Source organism: Aspergillus stella-maris (genome assembly GCF_047715825.1).
Source record: "Aspergillus stella-maris strain CBS 113639 unplaced genomic scaffold BDV14scaffold_77, whole genome shotgun sequence".
NCBI lineage: Eukaryota > Fungi > Ascomycota > Eurotiomycetes > Eurotiales > Aspergillaceae > Aspergillus > Aspergillus stella-maris.
This window is the reverse complement of record NW_027396871.1, coordinates 142410-152926: the sequence shown is the minus strand read 5'-3', so window position 1 is coordinate 152926 and position 10517 is coordinate 142410. Positions and strand designations below refer to the sequence as shown.

General features: G+C 49.8%; 5 protein-coding genes across 5 annotated transcripts; 3 read left to right on the top strand and 2 right to left on the bottom strand.

Moving 5' to 3' along the window:
* The first annotated feature begins 132 nt into the window (after positions 1 to 132).
* BDV14DRAFT_182425 (putative short-chain dehydrogenase/reductase family protein) lies at positions 133 to 1750 on the top strand. Its single transcript, XM_073770229.1, has 2 exons — positions 133 to 1172; positions 1219 to 1750. Exons 1-2 carry the CDS (start codon positions 298 to 300, stop codon positions 1349 to 1351), a joined length of 1008 nt encoding a protein of 335 aa, XP_073623581.1. The 5' UTR covers positions 133 to 297; the 3' UTR covers positions 1352 to 1750.
* Positions 1751 to 1795: 45 nt separating this feature from the next.
* On the top strand, positions 1796 to 3274 carry BDV14DRAFT_182423 (uncharacterized protein). Its single transcript, XM_073770228.1, has 4 exons — positions 1796 to 2041; positions 2108 to 2126; positions 2199 to 3066; positions 3128 to 3274. The coding sequence occupies exons 1-4, from the start codon at positions 2001 to 2003 to the stop codon at positions 3148 to 3150; spliced, it is 951 nt and encodes a 316-aa protein (XP_073623580.1). The 5' UTR covers positions 1796 to 2000; the 3' UTR covers positions 3151 to 3274.
* An 831-nt stretch (positions 3275 to 4105) lies between these two features.
* BDV14DRAFT_192902 (MDR family MFS transporter) lies at positions 4106 to 6099 on the top strand (the record flags this gene model as incomplete). Its single annotated transcript, XM_073771687.1, has 5 exons — positions 4106 to 4273; positions 4336 to 4365; positions 4430 to 4740; positions 4810 to 4931; positions 4982 to 6099. The coding sequence occupies 5 exons, from the start codon at positions 4106 to 4108 to the stop codon at positions 6097 to 6099; spliced, it is 1749 nt and encodes a 582-aa protein (XP_073623579.1).
* Positions 6100 to 6745: 646 nt separating this feature from the next.
* BDV14DRAFT_204594 (uncharacterized protein) lies at positions 6746 to 7337 on the bottom strand (the record flags this gene model as incomplete). Its single annotated transcript, XM_073774548.1, has 3 exons — positions 6746 to 6901; positions 6982 to 7149; positions 7284 to 7337. 3 exons carry the CDS (start codon positions 7335 to 7337, stop codon positions 6746 to 6748), a joined length of 378 nt encoding a protein of 125 aa, XP_073623578.1.
* Positions 7338 to 8742: 1405 nt separating this feature from the next.
* Positions 8743 to 9332, bottom strand: BDV14DRAFT_204593 (uncharacterized protein; the record flags this gene model as incomplete). The annotated part of the gene is made up of 3 exons (XM_073774547.1): positions 8743 to 8904; positions 9043 to 9210; positions 9279 to 9332. The coding sequence occupies 3 exons, from the start codon at positions 9330 to 9332 to the stop codon at positions 8743 to 8745; spliced, it is 384 nt and encodes a 127-aa protein (XP_073623577.1).
* Between the last annotated feature and the right edge of the window lie 1185 nt (positions 9333 to 10517).

The window sequence follows — 10517 nt, the reverse complement described above, 5'->3', positions numbered from 1 at the left end:
CATGTTGTCTAAAAACGACGAAGAATGCGTGGTTACGAAGAAAGCGTGGCGCACCCAAAAGCGAAAGCGGTGGGTGGGCAGAAAGGCACTGATATCCCCAAGCTCCTTCGGGACCAGCACAGCGGGGCCGCCCAGGCGTCGAAGCGGGCCTTGGGTTCAACTAAATCTTGACGGTCATCTTATTGATTATTTGGCTCCACGTCATGGTTCTCTTCTGGGACCAATATCAACCCTAATTCAAATCTACATATCATCCAGCGTCCGCTTATTCAGAGGCCAGGGGCTCGTTTATGCACAATGGCAGCTTTAATACGACTTATTAGAACACAACTCAACCCACCGACGGAGCCAGCCGTCTCATTTGCTGGAAAGACAGTTGTCCTGACCGGTGCAACAGCCGGCCTTGGCTTCGAATCCGCCATCAAGCTGCTGAATCTAGGCGTGGAGTCCCTCATCATCGGCAGCCGAAGCCTGCAGCGCGGCGAAGCCACCAAGACGGAGCTCGAGAAGCGCACCAACAGGCCGGGTGTTGTGCAAATATGGGAGCTTGAGATGAACAGCTTCCAGAGCGTAAAGGAGTTTGCGAAGCGCGTTGACGGGCTGAGGCAGCTGGATGTTGCGCTGCTTAACGCGGGACTCTGGAATCGAGAGTTCAATACGTCACTGGAGGGATGGGAAGAGACTTTGCAGGTCAACACGCTATCTACTTCTTTACTGGCGCTCTTGTTACTCCCGAAGTTGAGGGCTTGCTCATCAGATGAAAACCCGGCTCATCTGACGGTCGTCTCCAGCCAACAGTTTGTACGTGTTCAGGCAAAGACACTGGAGACGGCCGGACCCTTGTTGGAGCATCTTAACGATGCGCAACGCTTCAGCGGACCCAAACAGTACGGCGCATCGAAGCTTCTCCTGGAGTACGTACTCAAAACGGTAGCTGGGAGTCTCCGCAATGAGAATGGCACAGTACCGGTCATTGTCAACACAGTCAGTCCGGGACTATGCGTGTCGTCACTTGGGCGCCAATACACCAGATTCTATCATCGAGTGGTCGTTTGGATCATGTACAAGCTTTTTGCTCGTACTGCGGAGCAGGGAAGCAGGTCACTTGTTAGTGCGTCATACCAAGGCATAGAGTCTCATGGAAAATGCTGGCGGAGCGATGGGTACCTAGAGTAAGTCAGGCAGCTATTTTCTGTTTCAAGGGCTAACCCTACGCAGTGAGTCAGCAGCATTGACAACAGGAGAGCAAGGAAAGCGATTCCAGGCTAAGGCTTGGAAGGAAATAATGGATGTACTCAAGCAGCAGTCAGATCTTGGGGATGTACTACGAGAATCCTCGCCGACGTGCTAAATACTTCCGTACCTATCAGAGCCACTACTTGTTACTAGTTCTATGTATAACATGGTCCAGGATTTAGGCGCAGAATGTGGGCCATTATAGCTAGCTGATGATGTTATTGTCGTCAGAAGTAAGCACTATAGCTGTGCTATTTTAATACTATCTCTTGCGTACCTGGCTTGGAGAAACCTCGGGTTGGGAATATGGATCGTCAGGCGCTAACTTTGATATACTCGAACATTTTCTGGCTTCGAGTCAACACCTACAAACTCCAACACCTGGATAAGAGGGATTGGGTCGCTGAAAGAGAACTGAACAGAGCCTCTTTCAGCCTGAATCTCACGATATCACTCGTATCCTGCACAAAGAAGCCAGTCAGGCTGTGGAGGATGAGGCTTGGCAGCAGTGGTTAATCCCCGACAGACGACCCACGGCTCCGCCCGCTCATGACAAGAACGAACAACAGCCTCGCAAGGGAAGATTAATGGTGCGAGCCTAACTCCTTATTCTCCCCAGCTGAATTCTCTCTCTTTCACCTCTTCTCTTTGACGATTATGTGTGAGGTTTCATTCCCTACTTGAAAGGACTCGTGCTTCGTCCTCCTCACCCTGAGCCCCTCTTAATTGCGCCCTGGCCCCCACTACGTCAGTCTGTCGCGACCATGGCGTACAACAAAGCTTACAACCCGGATGCGCTGCCAGCGTGAGTGCGATGCAACCCAAGAGAATAAAGGGAGATCAAATGCTAATATGAGCGTTCGCGATGCAGCCATGCAGAGCCTGAACAGGTACGCCTACCGCATTCGCAGCTGTCAACCCAATTATTTCGTCCGCAACCGCTGACAGCCTGACTTCTCTAGGCTGCCCAAATGATCAGTGCCATGCAAAGCAAGCCCGGAAACCAACATCAACCACCCAAACACAGGCCACAAGCGCATTCGCCTAGCGGAATTCCTCCACGAGCCCAAGGCCCTCCCTCGCCGAACCCGCACCATCGGCTCCCTGCTGGACCCCCCTCGCGGGCAACCCTAGATCGACCTCTCCCCAATGTCCCCCCGAACCAACCGCGCCCAGGCGCCCTCCTCCATCCATCTCCTCCCCCTCAGAACTACGGCCATGGACCACCGCCATTGCACCCGGTGCGCAATCGGCCTCCGCCCGCGTCGCGACCACCACCAACACCGCAGCCTCTAGGTGTACCAGATGACGACCCGCAGCAGCTCTTCCCGCTATTCCGGGCCGCCAACTCGTCCAATTCGGGTGCGTTGACCGAGCGAGAGCTGGGCTCTGCTCTGGTCAACGGCGACTATACCTCGTTTCACCCGAGAACCGTGAGGCTGATGATAGCCATGTTCGACCGGAACAAGAGCAACACAATTTCATTCGACGAGTTTGTGTCGCTTTGGCGGTACCTAGCGGCATGGCGAGAGCTCTTCGATAAGTTTGACGAGGATCGCAGCGGGCGCATCAGTCTGCGCGAGTTCGAGAAGGCCCTGGTGGCGTTTGGATACCGTCTCTCCCAGCCATTTGTGTCCGTCCTCTTTACAAAATTCGAGGCAAAGGGGCGCGTGGTCAGCGGGCCACCGACTAGGTCGCCGCAGGCGGGGATGAGCTTTGATCTGTTTGTTCAGGCTTGTATTAGTCTGCGGCGCATGACGGATGTGTTTAAGCGGTATGATGATGACCGCGATGGGTATATTACGTTGAGCTTCGAGGAGGCTCTCACTGGTGAGTTTGCGACGGACTGCCATTGTCATGGCAGGACATATTGGGCTGACAGTTGTTGCAGAAATCCTTTTGTTACAGGAGTAGATGTGGAAGGGATGGGATTCGGAGTGTTCTATTTTCTTGTTATGTTTTATCAGTTTGAACCGGTAGCATCAATTATACCCTGGCTACTCAGTAATTCATTACTATTTCATACTCTTTGTAGAACATCAAACCAGCAGAAGGATAAGATTTCCAGAAGCGGTAATGATCAGACATGTCATGTCATGCTTTACTTTTTCCAAGCTCGCCACGAGTTCACTCGGCGGCTCGGAACTTTTCTCAACGTGCCGAAGCACATGAACTATGTATGGAAAGCTGGAAAGGCCAGGCCCAAATAAGCTTCAAATGCAGGCAACCGCTGCTGTAGATTTACCATACCCCTATTCAGATAAGATAACCTGGTAACCGCAGCTCGGAAAACACGGCCGCCAAAGTTTGGCCTTAGCGCGATCAAAGAATCCAGTCGGAGACTCTGCTCAACCTCGGAGCTCCCCGCGCTCCCAAGAATTTTTATGCTTGACAAAGAACGGACTCGACCGAGCCTTTGCAACATCTCTACCATCTCTATGCTTTTCATTGAGTTCGTCTAGTATTCATAACCATGAGTGTGTTCTACAGTTCTCGATAGCATCCGTGCCCCTGCAAGTCCGCAACAGATCCATCTAGACCGAGCGACCTGGACGTGACCGACCCATCGACCCCGTCGGCTCGACCCGCTCTCAAAAAGCCAAGTCCGAGACTTTTCTACCCCAGACCAAATTATTTCGCCCCCGACTGTCTTTTCTTGCTTCCTTTTCAAACGTCGACAGTTTTACCATCCTACATACCCACGCACGTTACGGCCGGCGCTCGACAACGGGGGAAAATGACCGCGCTCGGAGAGGGGAACGCCCCTCAAACCCCGGCTTTCGATACCGCTCCAAACGAGAAACTCCCCGCACCGCATCCCGAGGTTGAAGAGTCGTTTGTGCAGGGTCAGAATGGTGTGAGGCCGTCTATGTCTTCTGAGACAAGGACGCAGAAGGATGAAGATGATGATGCGGCGAAGGGTATGGATACAGATGCGGCTGGAGAAAACGGGAATGGGAACCCGCTGGATCGGGTGCCGTCACAGGCGCAGAGGTTGGGGAAGAAGAAGATTGCGGTTGTTATGGGGGCGCTTTGTGTATGCTCTTGGGGTCCCCTGTGAAGTGCCTTGGGTGGTTGCTAACGGGTTAATTAATATAGCTTGTTTTGTTCCTTGCTGCGCTTGATATGGTCTGTTCTCCTCGGCTTGACGATGTTAGTCTTTAGAGCTGGTTTGCTAACGAGGACCACACAGACAATTATCTCAACAGCCCTCCCGACAATGGCTGCCGACTTTAACGCCTCGGAAAGCGGATACTCGTGGATGGCGTCCTCGTTCTCCCTCACAAATGCAGCGTTCGTCCCGCTCTGGGGTAAAGTTAGTGATATCTGGGGCCGGAAGCCTATTCTTCTGCTGGCGAACTTTGCGTTCCTGGTTGGAAGTTTGATCTGTGCGTTGTCGATCAATCTTCCCATGGTTCTGGCGGGTCGTGCGATTCAAGGTGCTGGTGCAGGTGGGATCATCACCTTGGCGAATATTTGTGTTTCGGATCTGTTTAGTGTTAGGTGCGTGGTTCTATTACCCATTTAATGGGCTATATCTTGGTGTGATGGGCTTGCTAACGCTTCTTGCAGAGAACGACCGATGTATTATGCCCTTTTTGGAACTACCTGGGCTATTGCGGGCGCTCTGGGACCGCTTGTTGGTGGTGCTTTTACGACTAGTGTCACCTGGCGTTGGTGCTTTTACCTTAACCGTATGCTACATTTACTCTAGTTCCTCTCTGCGACTAAACTGACTTTACAGTGCCCATTGGTGGCTTCTCCTTTGCCATTCTATTCTTTTTCCTCAAAATCGACTCGCCAAAGACACCTTTTATGGCCGGTCTCAAGACCATCGACTGGTCCGGCACACTCCTCGTCGTCGGAGCCACCCTCATGTTCCTCTTTGGCCTCCAATTCGGCGGCGTCGACTACCCCTGGGACTCAGCAACAGTCCTCTGTCTCATCATCTTTGGCCTGGCAACCTATGTCTTGGCCATGCTCAACGAATGGAAGATTGCGCGGTACCCTATCATCCCCATCCGCCTCTTCAGCAACTGGCACAACGTGACAATTCTCTTCATCTGCTTCGTCCACTCCCTAGTCTTCATGGGCGGCTCCTACTACCTCCCCTTCTACTTCCAATCCGTCCTGCTCGTCTCGCCCATTCTTTCCGGAGTTTACGTCCTCCCGCAAGTCCTTTCACTATCCGTCATGTCCGCATTGACAGGAATTCTGATCAAGAAAACGGGCCGCTACCGCGAACTCATCATCGCAGCCTTCATCTTCCTAACCCTCGGCTACGGCCTCCTCATCGACCTAAAGCCCTACGCCTCCTGGCCACGGATAATCATCTACCAACTCATCGGCGGTCTAGGAACAGGACCCCTCTTCCAAGCGCCCCTCGTTGCCCTCCAAGCAAACATCCACCCCTCTGACATGGCCTCCGGCACCGCAACATTCTCCTTCCTCCGCCAAGTCTCCGCCGCAATCTCCATCGTCATCGGCACGGTCATTTACCAAAACATCCTCGTCAACAAGCAGGGCCTGTTATCAGAGACTGTCGGGTCCGAGAAAGCTGCCGCGCTTCAAAACGCATTTGCGTCGAATAACCACGACCTTATTCGTTCGTTGCCGGAGGACCAGAAAAGTGTTGTCCTGGGAGCGTTTAATTTTTCGTTGACGAGGATCTGGATCTTTTATACGGCTATGGCGGGCGTGGGCATGTTGGTTTCTTGGTTTGTTAAACCTGTTGAGTTGAGTAAGACGCATACTGTTGCCAAGACGGGGCTGGAGGAGCAAGAAAGGGCTAGGAAGGAGATTCTTGAGGCACAGGCGAGGGCGAAGGGGACGAGGGTTGACGAGGGGAAGGAGACTGTTTAAGTAGGCAGTTCTTTCTCTGTGATTCAACGTCTTTTCGTTTGGACTGGGCTGATTTGTTCTGGTTCGGGTTGGTTTAGTTCTTGCATTGCATTGCATTGCATATATAGCATTCTTGGATAGGTATGCTTGCGTTTGGCAAATATTGGTTCATGTCGTCACGCCTGTATATATACGAGCGGTTACTCGTGCAGATACTTGGTTTTGGAAATACGTATATACATGCATTTAGCATAGGGGAAAGATAATACATAGACTAACTTCTATACTACTTTTGAACTGTCTCTAAACCAACATGAAAACATCAAGTTTTCTGACTACTCTACTCTATAGTGACTCGTTGAAAGCCAAGGCAACAGATGAACCAATGGATATAGTTTCATGACAATCGACTAAGAAAAAGTTAGATAGAAAACGCAATATCAAATTCTTCACCCCGGCTACAGCAGAGCACAAGGTGAATCTACTCGATCAAGCAAGCAAGCTAGCTAGGTACGTGGACAAGCCAAGGTATCAAAACTAGGTAGGTATCAAATCAATCATCAAACACCAACCCACCGATCCAGACGACCCCTACTCAACTCTCCAGTCGCCACCACCAAGTCAGGACCCAAGAGCAGTTAGGTTAGGTTAGGTTTGGGGACCTAACCTAACACTTATCCTGATGAACAATAACCTGCCACTTATCAGGATGATCCACCACACCCCCCGCATACCGTCCATCATTCTGCCCGCACTCATTAACAAGCGCCTGCGCGCCCTCAGCGATATGCACGAATGCCATGGACTTGTCCTTCCTTTTGTCCTGCAGAACCAAAATTATCAGCATACGTTCACATACTATACTCATATAAATAGGGAATGGGGAATATAAGTTATACGTACCCGATTACACCAGCTAATCGCCGTATTGTAAGAGCAGGATACGCGCCAGCACATGTCGGGATCTAGGTGGGCCATGTCCTGGACCTTGCCTGAGCGGAGGTAGCGGATGCCTTCGTTGACGTGCTCGGTGAGGACTTTTTCTTTGAAGCGGAAGCAGGCGATTTCGTGCTATATAAGCACAGAGGGCATTAGTATCCGTGTAATGTGTAGGAGAGGGTGGCGAAGGTTGAAAGGAAGAATGTGTTATGCCGAGGAGGTTAGGTAGGTAGGCAGGTTCAGGCAGGTAGGTAGGGTTAACGTACAGCAGAAACCGCAACCGCAGAGAGGGAGAGGAGGAGGGTTGTTGTTAGACGCATTTTGAGTAGGAGGATGTCCGCTGAGTTGTTCGGCGAAAGTTGATGATGATGAACACAAGTTTCAGTATCCGAGTCAAGACCAAAGAGAAAGAAAGCGTTCGATAGGGTGAGAAACTTGAGGAAGAGCCGGTTGATTTCTGTCTGAATTTATAGTCCAGGACGGATCCAATCTCGTGGGGTAGAGGATCCTATTTATTCTCCTCGCGGGTGGCAGCTTGATGGCAGTTTATTTTAGGATGTTCTATCTTCATTGGATGTTTTATGCTGGTGTGACTGGTTAGGAGTCCTGATAATGAAACTTCTACACAACTCTCACCAGACACATGGATCCAATACCGTGATCAGGATTCATATTCAATATGCAGGTTGAGCTGGTAAGAGTCTAAGCCTGAATATGCATGTCTCTGATTTGTCTGGAGTGCTCCAGATATCCTTGATATCGGTGACTAGAAATATTCACTCGATGAAGGAGATAATGTATGTGACTTGATTGTAGGATTTCGACACTACAGTCGAGGCCTGGCTCCCAATGTAACCAACCATGATAGGCTTTAGGCTCACTTAACTGGTTTAGAAAACTCTACTCCTTCCTCTTCGACTTCTAGCTCCGATTCACGATGACCCTTGGGAATATCTTCATGTATCATAATAATACCTATACTCGATGAAGGTGAAACCAATTCATTCTCAGTAGCATGGTATCAGCTGATACTCTACTATCAGCCTCATCCATGATCTTTACCAAGACGCTAGACATCTATTCTATACACTTCACCAGCCTCGTCTTCTCCAAGACACCCTCGACGCCGCAACCAGAGTCACCTACAGCTCCATATCATCCATTGTCCCTCAAAACAAGCCCGACGATCTGAAAGTACACTTCACATCAGCACAGTACTACGCTGAGCTGCACCTTCCACATACAACCAGATAGCGCGACGGTGGCGCCTTCCATCTGTGCCACCGCATAGGTGCCAAGTTAGGAAGTTGCTACCCACTGTCGCTCCTTCCCTGTTCAGTTGTGGTCCGTAAGGGAAGGAACGATTGATGCAGGATAAAAAGGGAAGGAGCGAGTTACCTCTGGCGGGTATCTACAGTTGGTTGGTTAGGTACTGGGGTATACCTCAGATAGAAGAATCTGTACCTCGTCAGGGAGGAATCCGTTCAAACACAGCAAGACCCTATATGGACCTGCGAATTGAATTGGCGATGTCGATGAATTCAAGGGTTGACCACGGCTGGTACGACTGAACGGATATCGAACTAGCAGAATGAATTCAATAACTAATATACATCAAATAAACTTGGATTCTGGTGTTGGCCAGCCAGTCATGCCACGACATCAAAGTCGAAATTGAAGCCATAAAAACCAGTAGTTATCACCACCAGCCTAGGACCTACATGCCTAACATTTATCCTTGTGGACAATGACCTGCCACTTATCAGGATGGTCCACGATGCCAGCCATAGCCGCACCCTTCATATAGGCACACTCGTCTATGATAACCTGCGCGCCCTCAGCGATGTGGAAAAAGGACATGGACTTTTCTTTTTCCTTGTCCTGTGCCTCGCAATAGTCGCGTTAGCATGTCTTACACAAACAAACAAACAACCAAATATAACTTAATGCACGACCAGGCAGACCAGACTCGACCTCACCCACCCCCAAAAACAGAAGAAAAGAAAAACTACAAAGAGAACGTACCCGATTACACCAACTAATCGCCGTATCATAAGAGCAAGAAACACGCCAGCACATATCCGGGTCTAGATGCGCCATGTCGGTTTCTTTGCCACGACGGAGGTAATTGATTCCCTCGCGCACGAACTCAACTGGGGCTGTCTCTTCGAAGCGGAAGCAGACGACGTCGTGCTAGAGGTGGATTGGTTGTTAGTAAATACGGTTGAGGAGGTTTGGGGGTGGTAGAGAGGGTACTGTACAGCGGAGGCCGCAGCCGCAGAGATGGAGAGGAGGAGGGCGTTTGTGAAACGCATGTTGGATGAGGTGGAAATTCGGCTTAGATTCCAAGGTAGGTAGGTAGTTCGAGTATCGCAGTGGTTGAGGACTTGGAATTGAAAGGACTGGGGAATTTGGGGAGAAGAAACAAGACTTGAGGGGGTTCGTCCTGATTTTATAGTCAAAGGTGCCGCTCTGAGCATAGGGGTCAGTTGGTCCACTGAATACCTTTCATGGGTATTTTTCACTTGCACCGGGCCCAGTACGCTCCATAGATATTTGTCCATGTGTACGTATGCAGTGAAGGCAGTGACTATCCAGGGTTATTTTCCAGAAAGATCGATCTAGAATCATTGTCACCTGCACATTTCAAAATGCCAGTGCTCTAATCTATGTTTTGAACAGGGCTGGGCGTTCTGGACACTACTAGACTTTTTTTAATCTTAGAGAGATGGAAGACTGATGGTGATGTTGGTTCAGATTTGTCACTGCTGATAGACATAGATTGGAAAAGTTGACATGGGCGTTGTCACTTTTTGCTTGCCATACCAGGCAACCCAGACCGTGATAATACTCTAAGGCTTGGAATCCTATTGCTTTTATCTGAATGATTATGCATTACTTTTCACATGAGTAAGTTAGAGCCACGAAGTTAGGTATATCAGTAGGATGCGAGGTGAACTCTTGCTCAAACTGCCTAGCCTAAGTAAATGATTGCCTACGGGCTCTTAATGGTTCCATCTACTTAGGGTTAATTGAAAGAATGGACTATTTTATCCGCGATATCAATTATCATGACGTTCGAGTATTCCAGCCCTTGCTTGTTGAAAGCGAAGAGATCAGAGCACAAATAAACATCATAGGAACACCATCTCTGGAGTTGAACCATGACATCTTCAGTAGAATTCAAGTTCAACACACAGACAGACAATATCAATCATCCCACACGACTTTCCCACGCAAACAAAACACATCAAAACCTAGCTAAATCCTCTTCCCTCCTTTCTTCCCTTCCTTCGCTTTATCTCAGACACGTACATCAATCAACAATCATCCTTATGAACAACAACCTGCCAATTACTCTCCGGACCATGATTCAGCATCCCACCAGAATTCGCGTGTAACTGAGTCTGCTTAAAGCATTTATCCGCAAGAGTCTCCGCGTACCTCGCGATATCATGGAACCGGACGTCTTTTCTATTTTTCTTGTCCTTTGCCGCACA

Coding starts and splice junctions, on each gene's coding strand:
- BDV14DRAFT_182425 (XM_073770229.1), top strand. CDS start 298: ATGGCAGCTTTAATACGACTTATTAGAACACAACTCAACCCACCGACG. Junction 1,173..1,218: donor CGGAGCGATGGGTACCTAGA/GTAAGTCAGGCA, acceptor AACCCTACGCAG/TGAGTCAGCAGCATTGACAA.
- BDV14DRAFT_182423 (XM_073770228.1), top strand. CDS start 2,001: ATGGCGTACAACAAAGCTTACAACCCGGATGCGCTGCCAGC. Junction 3,067..3,127: donor CTTCGAGGAGGCTCTCACTG/GTGAGTTTGCGA, acceptor CAGTTGTTGCAG/AAATCCTTTTGTTACAGGAG.